Below are 16,248 nucleotides of genomic sequence, written 5' to 3'. Positions count from 1 at the left end.
ACGCACTCATATAGTTCTTCTCATCTCAGCAATAGGCAGGCAGACTAGCTTCTCCCTCCCTCCATCCCACCCACTTCACCCCACAGGTAGGTCTGGAAGGGGTTACACCTGATGCAGAAAGTATTTGGGAGGGAAGTGGCAGAAGGGAGTGCATGGAATTCTGTTGGGAGATGCTGTGTGTCTGGATGCGCACATGTGTTTGTGTGCTTGTGTATCTGTGGTTTGTGTCTTGTGAGGCAGCTGTGGTTCCCACCCACCCCACCCACCCTGCTGTGGCTTGTAGGAATGGGACAGTGTGACAAGACACCTAATTGGCACACGGGTGAACACATCTAGGCCTTTTCAAGCGGAATGGCATCATCTAGAGGAGCAGGGTTAAAAGGGAAGTCCAGAGGTGTGATCTGAAGGTTTTCACAGGAAGTAGCATCGGTGTACAATTTTACTACCACCCTCCGCACGCCACACCTGGAGTGGGAGGGGGATGGCTTGCTGGCCCACCAAAAGTGCAGCTGGACAGTCCAGGCGCTGCAGGGCAGAGGTGCCATTTTGCAGAGGCATCACTCTCTCTGTCCCTGCAGTCCATCTAGCTGTTATGGTTTGTTTTTGGCTCTTGCAACCATCTCTGGCCTCACAACAAGTTCAACCTTGCTGTATGTGCCCCACTCAACCCATAATCTTCCACAGGCTGTGGCGTGCATCTCATTCCCCCCACCCACCCTCTCCTGGCTGTAGACTGTCCATCCCCCTCAACCCTAGTGATGCTCCACAAGGTGAAAGGGGAAAGGGTGTAAGCCATGGGCCCTGGGAAATGCTTATCCCCATCTAACTCTTCTTCTGGTCCTGGTCCTTCTTCTTCTGTTTCTCCTTCTGCTTCTCCACCTTTTCCTGAGCTTTCCTTTCCTTCTCAACAGCTGCGTTCAGCTCCTTCAGCTTCCTCTTCAGAAGAGATCGATCATGAGAGTTGCTGACACCAAGAGCCTGAAGCGTAGAGGGAAGAGAATCAAGAACATTCAGGTGCTTCTATCCCCCAGGCATTCCTATCCCTTCATTTTGGTTGGCCCCCAGCTCAGTGGTACAGCCCATATTTTGTACCCAGAAGGTCCCAGGTTCAAACTGTGTCAGGAAGAGCCTGCATACATAGTAAGACCAGTCCTGAAGCCCAGGCATAGGCTGCAGCAGAACGCTTACAGACAGTCACCTGCTACTCTGTCTATTGAGAAAGATGTGGGATGGATGAAACTGTCTCTAAGACCCTGGCTCAACATCTGGGAGGCTCTGGCTGAATCTGAGCCTACCATAGAGCCACTGGAATCCCCCTCATTCCATGCCTGGTGGAGAGCTGAGGGGGATCACATAGGTTTTTCTTTATGTCTCCATAGCCATCTTCCACTGAGGTCCACCAAGGAAGTCCCCATGGCTGCTTTAATAATTTCATGTCTGGTTATGGGGACATAGCCAGACCCTTTTATGGTTTCTCATCGGGTCCCCAGCAAGCACAGGACAGCTATGGGGAAGGGCCTTCATTGTCTGTGTGGTAGGTATGGGGTGAGGGTTCAATCGCTGTGGAAGGAGGAAGAGAAAATCAACCTCCAGTGCTACCCAAAATAGACACATAAGTTTTAGGTTAACTTATGCCTGCATATGCCACCAGCAGGAAATCAGCCAAAATATGTCCAACAAATATATGTATAAGTCTTTTTATTGTTATCATTACAGAGATTCTCATCCTCCAACTCCTCAAGGTCTCAGTGTTTCACTGCAATACACTCCTCCCCACCACACATACACTCCATCATTCAATGGCTGGTGGGAAAGAAAAGCACCTGGCTACATCCCCATAGCCAGATGTAAAGTGATGACATCTTCCTCCATGACCTCCAGAGGACCCTGGATTCTCTGATTCTCCCTACTCTCCACCAGCCACTGATTGGCCATTGGGCAGGTGCAGGGTATCACAGTGAAAGGATGAGCCCCAGAGGTGATGAGACCCATAGCATCATTCTGTCTGTGGAACTTTACGCTACTATCAGTCAGATAGGATCTCAGCCACTGATTCTAATGTATTTATAATAGTTATATGGACTATGGAATTTACCATCCCATTGACCACACTCAAGATGACGCTGAAGTGCAATTCCCAGCAGCACTAGCCAGCATAGCCAATGGTAAAGAGTTCTGGAAGTTACAGACCAACAGCATCTGTTGGCACAATGGTTAAATGCCTGTATTGCAGCCACTCACTCACAAACCACAAGGTTGTGAGTTCAATACTAGCCAAGGGCTCCAGGTTGACTCAACCTGGCATCCTTCTGTAGGTTGCTAAAATGAGTACCCAGCTTGTTGGACATAATTAGCTTACGCTTTGTAAACTGCTTAGTACATCGGTAAGTGGTATAAAAATGTATTTGCTATTGCTACTGGTTGGGTGATTCTTGATTTAGATTAAGAAATTTGGCACTAATTTAAACTACATTGTCAGTTAAATCTTAGAGAGAGCAGCGTGGCCTTAGGGACTTAGATCTTCAGTTTGCCCATGCTTGGTATAAAATGTGGCCTCCTATATTCCTAGGGTTCACTGAAAACATTTAAATTCTCCAAGTGTTCTTGTTTGTTGTTGTTGTTGTTGTGTATCTTCAAGTTGTTTCTGGCTCATAGAGACCCTAAGGCAACCCTATCAAGGGGTTTTCATTGCAAGTTTCTTCAGAGTGGGTTTGCCATTGCCTTCTTTTGAGGGTAAGAGAGTGTGATTTGCCTAGGGCCACCTAGTGGGTTTCATGACTGAGCAGCAATTTGAACCCTGTTCTTCAGAGTCTGGGGTGCGTTACAGAGGCGCCTATAGTACATCCCCAGGACGTACTAGGGTTAGGAAGGGGCGTCACTTCCTGATGCCCCTAGCCCTAGTACGTATTGGGTACGTACAAAATGGCGGCGCCCTTCCACATGGGCGCCGCCATCTTGACGTAGTGGACGCATAGCATCCACACGTCACGTCCCAGAAGTGACGCCGCGAGTGCGTGACTAGCGCCTCTGGCGCCACTTCCAGGGCATAAAAAGAAGCACCATTTTCAGGCTTCTTTTTGCTGCATCCGGGAACTGCGAGGTTTGGCCGACACGGTTCCCGGATGCAGCAGCCGGCAGCGCCGGCAGACCGCTGCTTTCAGGCGGTCTGTAACACGCCATAGTACATCACTAAAACCACTACACCATGCGGACTCCAGATATTATCCTTAGGATTTCTTTCCTTACACAGAATCCTTTTGCAGCTTGCCAAGAAGCTAATAAAATATTTGCTCACAAACCCTAATATTTATGTTCTGCATTTACATTTTGAACCTGATCTATCAGCAAGGCTTTTGTCACATCAGGGATAAGCTTAACATTAATAATACAGTATAAGGAGACCAGAGTTCAATTCCCAGCTTGGCCTTGAAACTCACTAGGTGACTTTAGGTGATCCACACACTCTCAGCCTCAGAAGATGGCAATGGCAAATCTCCTCTGAACAAATTTTGCCAAGAAAACCCCATGATAGATTTGCCCTAAGATCTCCATAAGTTGGAAACGACTTGAAGGCACACAACAAAAATAGAGCCTAAATATGTATAGATAATGAATAAATAAGTATTCTCTTCATCTGCCCACCTTCCACAAGCCTTCCAGAGGTTTATTAATCTGAAAACAACATGAGCCCAGCCATCTTTCCACTAGCAATTTCCCAAGCAGCACTGTCTCTGGACTGGATGGAAATTTCACCCCTTCCCTGGTCCTCCATTACCTTTAGTTTGGTTCCATCCAAAAGTAGCAACTGCTGGCCATCCACCTCTTGAGCAGCAAACTCGGCCATGTACTGTTCTAGGTTCAAGCTCTCCAGCCACTGACCCACTTTCTGACTGCTCCAGGTTGAAGCTGCACTCAGAGGCTCATCCAGGAACTTCAGAGAGGATGATGGAGTTGCAAGTGAAGGCATGTGTATGGAAGAATGCAAAAGAGTCTGATTTTACAGGCTATTCTTGGGCTCTCTGAAACACAAACCTCTCTTCATTACTATCAGAATTGGGAGGTTGTGTGTGTTTAAACTACTTGGGATGCTCCTATACATGTAGGATGTAGCTGACTTTTTCCTTGTTAATTAGCCTGCAGAGCTTGTGAAAGTTACTTTTTGGACTATGATTCCCAGAATCCCCTCGCCAGCATGACTACACAAGTTTCCTGAGGCCTGCTTGCAAGGAAGCACACAAAGGTCTGATAGTTCCACGTTAGGGAAGGTGTAAAACTCCATTGGCATCAATGGATTTTTTCTTCTTTTTTAGGCTGAATGTACTGCTTTAACTGTCATGGCTCCATCCTATGGAATCCTGGGATTTGTAGTTTGTTGCGACACAGAGCTCTCTGACAGAGAAGCCTAAGTGTTTCATAAAACTACAAATCCCAGAATTCCATAACATTGAGCCATGGTAGTTAAAGTGGAGTCAAACTGCATTAAATCTACAGTGTAGATGCATCCCTGCTCACTTGTTGGCCTGGGGACTTACCTCATCAGATGACTGTGACAGTGTGTGGTAGGGGTAGGAATACTTGGTCTCAGGAGGGGCTGAACTCAGAGTCTTGGGACTGCTGCTTGGAGGAGTGGAGTCATCACTCAAGGTGGATTCCTGTCAAAGATCAAGGAAACAGAGGAAGGTGAAGATTAATAAAACTGATTAAAGGGGCTAGGATGCATACCCTCCAGCTTCCCTAATTTGACAGGAAAAGTTCCAATTAATCCTCTGTCATCCCACTTTTTAAAAATGCTTTTAAAATGACCCAGATTCTCTTTGGTCTCAGCTTACTTCAATTTGATGCAAATGGAGTTCAAAGTTGTTTGCCCTCAATTAACTCAGCAGGTAGGAGAGGAGGGTGGAGGCTTGACCTTCCCAGTAAAGGTAAAGTAATGGTTCTCCCTTGACAAGACTGTCTAGTCGTGTCCAACTGCAGGGGGAGGTGCTCATCTCCATTATTAAGCCGAAGAGCCAGCATTGTCAAACACTACTGTGATCATGTGGCCAGCTGTTACCTTCCCACTGAAGTAGTATCTATTTATCTACTTGCACTTTTACATGCTTTTGAACTGCTAGGTTGGTAGAAGCTGGGACAGATGATGCTCACTACGTCACGCAGTGCCTGGGCCTCAAACTGCCGACCTACCAATCTTGCAATTATCAGTCAGCATCTTAACCACTGAGCCATTATATCCCTTCCCAGTAAGCTCATGCAAAAGCAAACTGCTGCAGCCTTTTCCAGATTGTGTGTTCTTCCTCATTAATAACTGTTGGCATCTTGAGGGCACTCTGATGTTGTTTGGCCACACATCTCCTGCTTTTAATCTGTAAAACGTTGGAGGTATGAGGATGACGAAATGACAGTAGGCAGACATGCTAGGTTGCTCCTGTCCTTTTAAGAGAGGCATGGTCTGCAGAAATCAGAAGAAGGCAAATGCAAATAAGGGAATGCTTCCAAACTCTACAAATTAGCAACCCTCCTCCTCTTCTCATCATCACCTCACATTGCTGAGAGCAGCAATGTCCTTAAAACAGCACCTGCCAGGTGTCCTAGAGAAGTAGGACATGTGAGTGATGATCTATAAAATGGCACCTGCCTACTCCCTGGAAGCCAGAAGTAATGGATGATTCAGAGGCACAGAGGAAAAGGGAAGGTGTCTGAGGTATTGGGCAGTGGTGAGCAACTTGTGTGGGTCTGACAGCCAATTTTCTGCCCTCCAACTGTACAGAAACTGTGAAGGTTATTCCTCCAAACTCTTCAAAAGTTGAATTGATGCTCCTGGAAGCTTCTAAGAAACAGGAAAGGAAAATGGGGGAGGGACATTTATTGGGGTAAACACCCTCCTTTCATTCCCTGCATGGCTACACTCCTCAGATTCACTCCTGTTTGCCTGGGGGAAAGTGGTCCAAGGTATCTTGAGTATGAAAACAGCATGGAGGGTACATGTGGCTGTAGAGGTGCATTTTGCCTACCTCTGGTCTAGTGTGGGAGGAATCAAAGGAAGGAAGAGGATTGCCTACCTCCCTAATTTATGCATGTGTGTGTGAGAAAGAAAGCACATAGATGCACATGACTGCACATCTATAAGAGCCTTTATGGGACAGGTGGAAAGGGAGGAAACATTATGGCATGCAGAAATGTATGTCTGTGATACCCAGCCTAGGTAATGCAAGACAACATGTTATGTTTCTGTGCATTTGTAAAGAAGCAGTGCAGGTACCATGATCACAGAGGTCAAGCCAATCAACAAAATATATATCCCCTAGTTTGAGAAGAGGCAGAAGATTCTTTGTTACTAATAGAATCAGTGACATCACCAGGGACTGCGGACTGCACCAGGTGACACCCTAAGAGGGGTGACACCTCTGCTCCTCAAACATCTGCCTTTGGGCAGAAACAGGCTGTGGCATTCGTCTATGTCCCACTAAACTGCTCAAGAGATGGGGTGAGTGAGATGAGATTCAAAGGGAGGAGAAAGGAGAGGCTCCAGAATTTTTTTTGTTTTTTTATTTTTTAATTAAAATTTTATTTAAAAAAATATTCTTTAAAAGATGTCATTTTACCAAATTTTCACTTTAAGCACATGAAACTATGTATACATAAATACATTTAGGCTGCATATGAGATTCTGTAATTTAAAAGTAGATGGATTTGTCACCTGTGAGGCAGATTTCTTGCGGCTGAAGGCCTCATTCTTGGGGGAAGAGGTGGGGGACGCTGTGCTGCCCGAGGAAGCAGATCCTTTCCCGCTGTCAGTGAACCAGGAGAAAGGCATGAAAGGAGAAACAGAGGAACGGCTGGAGCCCTCCATCAGCTCCCTATAAGGGACAGCAAAGAACGGGCAGAAAGGAGTTAGTGAGCAGATCCTAAAACTAGTATGGTGTAATGGCTTGAGTGTTGGACTAGAACTCTGGGAGACCAGGGTTCAAATCCCCATTCAGCCACAGAAACCCCACTGGGCAAGTCACACTCTCTCAGCCTCAGAAGAAGGCAATGGCAAACCCCCTTTGAAGAAATCTGGCCAAGAAAATGCAGAGATAGGTTCATTTTAGGGTTGCCATAATGATCTGAAGGCATGCAACAACAACGACAACAACATAAATCCTTGCAGTGGGAGGAGAATATCAATATCAATAGCAAGTACATTTCTATACCGCTTATCAGTACACTTAAGCACTCTATAAGCGGTTTACAAAGCGTAAGCTAATTGCTCCCAACCATCTAGGTACTCATTTTAGTGACCTTGGAAGAATGCAAGCCTGAGTCGAGCTTGAGCCCTTTGCTGATATTAAACTCGCAACCTTATGGTTTGTGAGTGAGTGGCTGCAGTACAGGCATTTAACCACTGCGCCACCATTTTTCACAAGTGAATGATTCAGTTGTGAAAAATGGCCAGAAACTGATTAGGTTCAACTGCTTTTATTGCAAGCTACCCAGAGATCTTATGATATAGGGTGGGATATAAATATTTTAACTATTTACAGCAACAGGGTTTTAATGTATTTTTTTATTTATTAATATCCATTGTTCTACCAACAGGAGCCCCAAACTGACTCCCAATATAATAAAAAACCACAGCCTAAAACCAATCAGAACAATAAAAAATGTTTTAAAAAACCATACAATAAACTGAATGTTCACTTGCATCTTCCTTTCTGCATGTGAGAGCTTCAGACAATCAAATCATGATTGGACTTAGACACATGGTTAGCTCAAGACAATACCAAGATTGGGCTTATGCCAATGCTTGCAAGGCTTACAGTATCTGCCCCTCCACCCCACCCTAGTAATAGAGTTACCTCACTGGAATGGAGACACATTGGATTACAAAAGAAGGGTCCCTCTTGAGATGCAAATGGACATTACATTTCCTGGACTTTGAAAATCTCCCTATTGCCACATGGCCAGAAGGAGGAGTGGCCTGCCTGCAAAAGATATCCTCCCCAGGCCAGCATAACATCTTTACTAAGGACTGAAACAACATGTAGGCATCTGACTAATGTCACTATTTTTTTCTCTCTCTCCTGGTTAGTAACATCTTGCCCGATGAAGAAGCCCATGGAGCTTTGAAAGCTTGCAACAAGTATATTGTGCATTTTGGTTGGCCAAAACAGGTATCACTGATGGATTTTTGTTTGCATTTGTTAAATGGTCAGCACTCCTGCATATAAACTTTCAGGGTCCAGCAAAAAATTACTTGGGAGGAGGAGCTTACCTGCTGCCCATGGAGAGACGATTGCCCCCTTTCTCTTTCCTGCTTTTCCCGGAAGATGCTCTTCTGAGGGTGACCCTATGGATGATGAGCAAGACAATGAGGAGGACAAGGAAAAACTGGGTGCAGCTTGGAGATATGGAGAAGGCACATGGAGAAGGCCCATGAGGCCCATGGAAGGGATCCCAGGACAATGAAAAGGATGTGTCCCCCATCATATACAACTCCTTTTTTTAGTGTACAAAGTTATTTTGCAGCACCGTTGAGACTAACTGACAGAAAGAAGCTGGTAGCTTGAGTCTACTTCCTCAGATGCTTGGGGACTTAAAGAAGTAGCACGAAAACTCATGCTACCAGTTGCTTTTTTTCAGTTAGTCTCTAAGGTGCTACCCAATCCCTCTGCATGCTGATTTTCCAGACTAACATGGCTACGTCTTTGAATTCTACCTCTTTTTTATTTCTTCAACAACTCCTTCAACAACTCACCCCAAATCCAGGAACTTTCGCCGAGTTTTCTTGTCAAGTCCAATAGTGGGGCTTGCAGGCTCTGGTGGACTCGTGTCCCGGCTGTCATCTGGAAAGGAAAGGAAGGCAGTGGGTTGGAGGGTTGAAGAATGGCAGCATTTTATTTAAAACGGGGGGGGGGGGGGGGAGATGCTTGAAGCTTGGGACCAATTCTCTCCTAGATCTACCATGGGGCAACATTCCTCCCACCCCCCGCAAGCCCAAATCCCCCCGTTTTCCTCTCCAATATTTTTCAAAATAGCAACAGAAAATGGTGTCACTGATGCCATTTTGAGAGGGGCTCTAGAGGAAAATAGAAGTGTTTGGAGACAGGACAGAGTTCTGGGTTGCGTGTGGGGGTGAAGTGGGGATATTTTGTGTGTTTTCAATGCATCTAGGGGGTTCTCTGTATAGCTGAAGGCTTTCATGGTCGGCATCCATAGGTTTTTGTGGATTTTTCAGGCTATGTGGCCATATTCTAGATGAGTTTCTTCCTGACGTTTCACCAGCATCTGATAAAAAAAGGAAGACCTAGGCTGCTGCCACACTGCATAATTAATGCAGTTTGATGCCACTTTAACTGTTTTTGCTCCATCGTGTGGAATCCTGGGATTTGTAATTTGTTGTGGCACCATAGCTCTCTGACAGAGAAGGATAAATATCTCACAAAATGACAAATCCCAGAATTCCATAGCATTGAGCCATAACAGTTAAAATAGTGTCAAACCACATTAATTCTGCAGTGTTGATGCAACCTTATGTGCACACATATTATATTCAATGCACACATTATATTCAGTGCACCAATCTTGTGGTAACTTATTTACATCTAAACTGTGAAGTTAAATGGATTTTTGCATTTAACATGGTTGTGGAAGTGTGTTTAATGCAAACAGCAGCCGGTGGGTGGGCAGAGGGGACATTTATTGGGATTGCAGCAGTTAGGGACAGGAGGCGGGGGAGCTTAATCCTTTCCTCCCCTGCTGTGATTTTGATTTTGTATTTCCGACAGACTTTCATTTTAAGTCTGATAGGAGGGTGGAGTACACCGATCAAAGCAAAACGACAAATCAAAAATAGCACCCAAGATGCAAAAGAGAGGAGAAGGAAGCAATTCTGCCCTAGCCAATATCAGATATAATAAGAATGAGAGCATCCATCTTCTAATAGCAGTGCAGAAGACAGAATGTCAACAGGTTCAGCTTCTCATGTCACTGGGCTGGGAGCTCATAGATTTCTTCATGGTGTCAATCAGAGCTTATAAAAGCTACTATGATTTCTGCAATCCTGGCAGGGAGATACTGGGAGTTGTAGTCCAAAAAATAATAATGTTTCTTCAACTCTTATTGATTATGTTACTGCTACCTTTGCCCAAACCACCACTACATTTGCCCAAACCACTGTCAGGAACAACTGACTAATGGAGAGACACCAGAACCCATCATGAAAGACTCCCTCATTGAACTTTTGTGTTCATCCTAACAATATGCCATCTGGATAACTACCCTAATGGAATTGTCTGTTAAGTGTCCCTTATATGTGTTATTCTTTTAACTCATATCTTAAGCCTGTTTGAACATTTCATTGTTGTTGTTGTTGTTGTTGTTGTTGTTGTTGGTTACTTTGTCACTCTCTGCTTTCAGACTGTCTGACAGTTTCCAGGAGAAACACAGTAAGTTCTTTCAAAATGAGAACTTACATTTAATTTTAGTTTTCAGCCAATACTTCAATGGAGAAATGAATGATGGGTGTTGCTGTTGTTTTGCATTCTGGAACAAGAGTAGTCAACATATCTTTTTTCTTTTCTTTTTATGGTGATGCATTGTACATGCTATAGTCGCCCCTCCACATTTGCAGCTTTGACTTTTGCAGATTTTATTATTTGTGGATTTGATTAATATGTTGTCTCTAGGAATCCCTAGGTTCTCTTGTGCAACTCTGCTGGATGTTGACCATAGAGTTGCACTGGAGGACCTAAAAATTCTGAGAGAAAACACTTTTCTAGGGATTTGTAGATCCTCAGCATAATTCTATTGTCAACCTCTGTCAGATGTTGACCACAGACCTGCACTGGAGCATCTAGAGATGCCTAGAAATAGGTTTTCTTAGTGGTATTTTATTTGCGGCTTTTCCACTTTCACAGGGGTTCTGTGCCCCTAATCCCAGTGAATGTGGAGGGCTCACTGCAGAATCTTGCAATTAAAGAACTTTGCAGAGTAAAAGAAAAAGTAATGCTTTTGAGTGCTGATGTCCACCTTAGTAGAGCTATAAGTAGATCAGGCATCTCACAGGACTACCTGAAAGGTACATCCAGTAACATCCCAGGTTGTGATGCCAAGTCACATGCTTCTCCCACCACCACAACCCAGTGCCCCTGAGCCAGCAACTACCTTCGCTGTGCCGCTCTCTGCGTGCATAGATGGGTGAACTGTCAGAGCTGGGGCAGGACTTGGGGGATGAGCTGGTTGGGGTGCTGCCTAAGGCTTCCTGCGAGGAGGTGTTGGTTAGTGGTCGGTAACGGATGAAAGGCGATGAAGGTTGCTCTTCTTGCTCCAGGGACCTCCGGACTGTTGAGGTGTCAAAAGAGAACTCCCCAGTGCGAGTGAAGGGTGAGGAACCTGAGAGGGGTGAAGAGGCCTGGAAGGAGCCATGAAGAGGGGACCTCAGGCGATGGAGTGGGCTTCCACAGGTATCACCCGTCTGCAGGGGGGGAAAAAGCAGAGAGCAGGTAGAAAGTTGCCACTGTGCTTTGGAAATGTAATCTTGTGGACTCCCAGAAGTCGTCACTTTTCCAAGCTCTCGTTTACTGGTTGATGCATGCACATTAATATTAAGCAGGGTGCCCCCTCAGGAGAGATAGGAGGTGATCTTCTTGGCTATTTTGAACTACAATGAGCCCTTGGTATCCGCTGGCATTTGGTTCCAAGACCCTCAATAATAATAATAATAATAATAAGCTAGCAGCAGCAGCAGCAGCAACACAGCTGGCCCTCCACATTTGTGGCTTTGACTTTTGCAGATTTGATTATTGGCACTTTTGATTAATGTGTTCTCTCTAGGAATCTCTAGGTCCTGCAGCACACCTCTGCCAGAAGCTGACCATAGAGTTGTGCTGGAGAACCTAGAAGTCCCTAAAGAAAATATTTATCTAGTCATTTGGAGGTCCTCCGGCATGATTCTATGGTCAGCCTCTGGCAGTTGCACTAGAGGACCTGGAGATTCCTAGGGAGGTGTTCTCTCGGATAAAAAGAATAGTGATTTTTTTATTTGTTTTTTCCCCCTAACTCCAGCAAATGTGGAGGAACTACTATAGCAGTAGTAGTAATAGTCTCCTCATGGATTGAGGTGGGGGAAAACAACAACTAACAAACAACATCAGTTAAAACACACACCCATTTAAAAGGACACATATTAAAACAATCCACATCTAAAAATCATCCTTTAAAATTCACAATTTAAAAATTATCTGGATAAGCCTGCTGGAAGAGACCAATCTTTAATGGTCTTTTAAACTCAGATAGTGAATTGAGCTGTCGAATCTCTTCTAGCAGGTCATTCCACAGTCTAGGGGCAGCTGAAGAAAATTCCAAAATCTATGGATGCTCAAGTCCCATTAAATACTATGGTAGGGTAAAATGGTGTCTCTTATAGAAAAGGAAGGTTTGCTTTTTGGAATTTATTATCTTTTTGGAATATTTTCAAGTTGTGGATGGTTGAATCTGTGGATATGGAGAGCTGACTGTATAATGTAATAGGAGGTAGGTACATTAACAGCAGAATTCAAAATGATATAGCTATGATAGGAAGCAGAGAAGCCACTTTGTTGATAGAGGAAACTGATGTGTTCCCAGTCAGATTTTCTCTATAGTGCCTGGTTTTCAGAGGAATCATTGATCCTAAAGGCACTATGGAAATTTCCCTTGGGAAATCACCTCTTGGAAAATCACTGTGGGACAGGCAATATCACAAAGCAGCCTTCCCAGAGCACCTTTAGTGTTAGAATCCATCCACAGCAGAGATATTCTGACATAAAGGAAAGGAAGCTTGTCACCCACTATATCAACAATATTGTTTTTAATCATTACAGTTGGCTCTTCACTTCTGTGCATTTCATTTTTGCAAATCTCATTATTCACAGAGTATTTGCCCCTGCCTCTGCTGCTGGCCCTGTGCCATTTTTAATAGGAACTGCAAGCCTCAGAGTCAAGAGTCTGCAAACAAGATTTGTAAATCTCTATTAAAAACAGTGTAAGGCGGTGGTAGCAGCGATGGCAAGCCCCATCAGTCACCTGCTAATATCTTGCAAAGCAACCCTGCAGTCTCAAAGTCATCTGCGTTGAGTTGAATCCATGGATTCTATTTATTTTTTAAAAATTTGGTACTAAATATGATGGCGCGAGTAGAGTTTTTTTGCTTTTTCCGCTTTGAGGTCCTGTGCCCCTAACCCTAATGAATGTGGAGGGCTGACGATAATAATAATTTTTTGAAGCTTTACCCTCAAGGAGAGGGAAGGTGCTTGTGGGCCATTGTGCCCAAAATGCAGAAACAACTTGATCAGCTTTGAGTGTTATGTGCCTTGACTTAGGAAGCATCTACATTGAAGAAATAATGCAGTTTGTCATCATTTTAAGTGCTGTAGCTCCACCTATAGAATCCTGGGATTCTATAAGTCTATAAGTCTTGTAAGTCTTTAGCCTTCTGTGCCAAAGAGTGCATAGAAAGGTAATGTGGTGCAGTGGTTTGAGTGGACTAGGATTCTGGAGAGCAGGGTTCGAATCCCCAATTGGGCATGGAAACCCACTGGGTCATCTTGGGTAAGTCACACTCTCTCAGCCTCAGAGGATGGCGATGGCAATCCTCTGAAGAAACATGCCAAGAAAACTCCATGATAAGGTTTGCCTTAGGAGTTGGGAAATGACTTGAAGGCACACAACAAGCCAGAGTGCTAATGCCTCACAAAACTACAAATCCTAGGATGGATCCACAGCAGTTAAAGTGGTATCAAATGTGTTATTTCTACAGTGCAGAGGCACCCTTAGACAAAGGAAGGGATATAATTTGCTGCCTTCTTTCAGATAGAAAAATGGCTTGACTTAGTCCTGATGAGTTCATTACAGCCTAATTTCTCTTTGTGTCCATTGATTTGCACAATTTTCTCAATATGTAAGTGAGCAGCCTCCGAACTAATTAAACACTTAGAGCAGGCTTCCAGTCAAACACAATAAGGGGGGCCTGAAGAAAGAACAGTGATGAAGGAGCCCTTCACACTACAGAATTATACTGCTATTATTCCAGTTTAACTACCATGGCTTCATCCTATGGAATCCTGGGATTGGCAGTTTAGGGAGTGACATATTGATTTCTCAGCCAGACCCCTCCGATGCCTCACTAAATTACAAACCCCAGGATTGCATATTACGGAGACATGGCAGTTAAAGTGGAACCATAGTGCTATGATTCTGTAGTGTGAATGAGCCCCAGATTTGTAAGAGGCCAGTAAAACCCAGAGAATAAGAGGGTAGGGGTGTCTGGAAATAGAGAAATTTGCAACTCAGCCATAAAACCCACTGCGTATTGGGCAAATCACACTCATCCTCAGGGGAAGACAATGGCAAACCTCCTCTGACCAAATCTTGACACGAAAAACCCCTGACAGGTTTACCGCAGGGTTGCCATAAGTTGGAAATGACTTGAAGGCACACAACAACAATGAGGGAAAGGCAGTGGTTAGAGTTACCAACTGGGTATGGGATGTAAAAAAATAAATCTCCCTCAAATTGGGGAGAATCTTTGTCTAGCTGGAGCCCTGGTGGCGCAGTGGTTAAATGCCTGTACTGCAGCCATTCACTCAAAACCACAAGGTTGCGAGTTCAAGACCAGCAAAAGGGCCCAAGCTCGACTCAGGCTTGCATCCTTCCGAGGTCGCTAAAATGAGTACCCAGACTGTTGGGGGCAAATTAGCTTACTTGCTAATTAGCTTACTTGCTGTTCACCGCTATGATCTTTGGAATAGCGGTATATAAATAAAACAAATTATTTATTATTAATTAATTATCCGAGTGGACATAATACTAGGTGGAACTGCTATAAGATAACTTATCACACTTCTGTCATTAAAGAGATTTGCTAGGTGCTAACTCTGAGTCTGCATCCACATTGCAGAAATAATGCAGTTTGACACTGCTTTTAACTCCCATGGCTCAATACTATTGAATGCTGGGATTTGTAATTTTATGTGATATTTAGTCTTCTCCGTCAAAGATCTCTGGTGCCACAGCAAACTACAAATCTCATAGGATGCAGCCTATTATTATTATGACAGTTACAGCAGTGACATTAATTTCAAGTGCAGATACAGCCTAAGGAAAAAACAACAAATTATATCTGAATTATATTGGTAGCCTGAACAAAAACAGCCCCATTGAATCAACTGGTGAATGGTGAGTCAGCACATGTGTAAATCTCATTGATTCAGTGGGTCTATTCTTGGCATACCAAAAAAGATTCAAGACAGAGAGTCCTGTGGAGCCTTAATGGCTAATAAATTTATTATTGCATTGGCTTTCATGAACTGCAGCCAACGTAATTGTGAAACCAGCAGGAAGTACTGCCGATGACAATTAATAATGTTATCCATTCACATTACTGCTCAGATAACACACACTAGGGGTGCTATAAGAGCTTAAATAACATAAAAGCATCAGATCTCATCTGATTTTGGAAGCTAAGCAGGATCAGCTCTGATTAGTACTTGGATGGGAGATCACCAATGAGTATCAGGTGCTGTAGGCTATATTTCGGAGGAAGAAAATGACAAAAACCATCTCTGAGCAGTGGCGCCACTAGAGTTGGCGTCACCCGATGTGGAAACTCATGGTGTTACCACCCATGGACCTCCTCCCATATCACACCATACAGAATCCTTAATAATTTTTTTGTACCAGCGTTACTCATAATCATAATTCCTGTCTGTCACTAAATGTAACAGTAAAAATTATGACATTAATAACTAGCAAAATTAAAATTATACCTTTAAATTAAAATATCATATACACAGTCTAAATATATTTACACATGCATCATCTCTTGTAGTTAAAGTGGAAATTTGATAAAATGTGATGTTTTAAAAGAAAAATTTAAAAGAATAAAAATTATTTTAAAAGTTATTTTTTAAAATGAAAATTAAATTTAATTAAAAAAAAACCTGGGGGGTTCCTTCCCCCCCCCCCACTGAGCCTCACCCCACTGACACCATCTCTTACATGCAAATGCCACAGCCCATTTCTGTTAAAAGGCAGATGTATCACCCCCACCTTAGGGTGTCACCCTGTGTGGTCCACACCCCCTGCGCCCACCTAATGATGCCACTGTCTTTGAACATTCCTTGCCTAAGAAACACCATGGAGTCGAAGGCTTTCATGGCCAGCACCCATAGTGTTTTGTGAGTTTTTTGGACTATGCGGCCATGTACTGGAAGAGTTTATTCCTGATGT

General features: G+C 43.9%; 1 protein-coding gene across 3 annotated transcripts in view; it reads right to left on the bottom strand.

Annotated features, from left to right (window-relative positions):
• Positions 1-278: 278 nt before the first annotated feature.
• Positions 279-16,248, bottom strand: part of SAMD14 (sterile alpha motif domain containing 14) — a 31,906-nt gene continuing 15,936 nt past the window's right edge. For all 3 annotated transcript variants that reach the window (XM_089531666.1, XM_089531667.1, XM_089531668.1), the window contains 7 exons: positions 11,146-11,455; positions 8,738-8,825; positions 8,255-8,329; positions 6,698-6,857; positions 4,533-4,652; positions 3,776-3,931; positions 279-978 (listed from right to left, as the gene is read on the bottom strand). In XM_089531666.1, coding sequence (XP_089387792.1) covers positions 823-978; positions 3,776-3,931; positions 4,533-4,652; positions 6,698-6,857; positions 8,255-8,329; positions 8,738-8,825; positions 11,146-11,455 — 1,065 coding nt within the window. In that variant the 3' untranslated portion in view covers positions 279-822. The remainder of the gene's footprint in view (positions 979-3,775; positions 3,932-4,532; positions 4,653-6,697; positions 6,858-8,254; positions 8,330-8,737; positions 8,826-11,145; positions 11,456-16,248) is intronic.

This window comes from Sceloporus occidentalis, unplaced genomic scaffold (genome assembly GCF_023333645.1).
Source record: "Sceloporus occidentalis isolate IW3139 unplaced genomic scaffold, rSceOcc1.0.p SCAF_7, whole genome shotgun sequence".
Lineage (NCBI taxonomy): Eukaryota > Metazoa > Chordata > Lepidosauria > Squamata > Phrynosomatidae > Sceloporus > Sceloporus occidentalis.
This window is presented reverse-complemented; position numbering and strand designations above follow the sequence as displayed.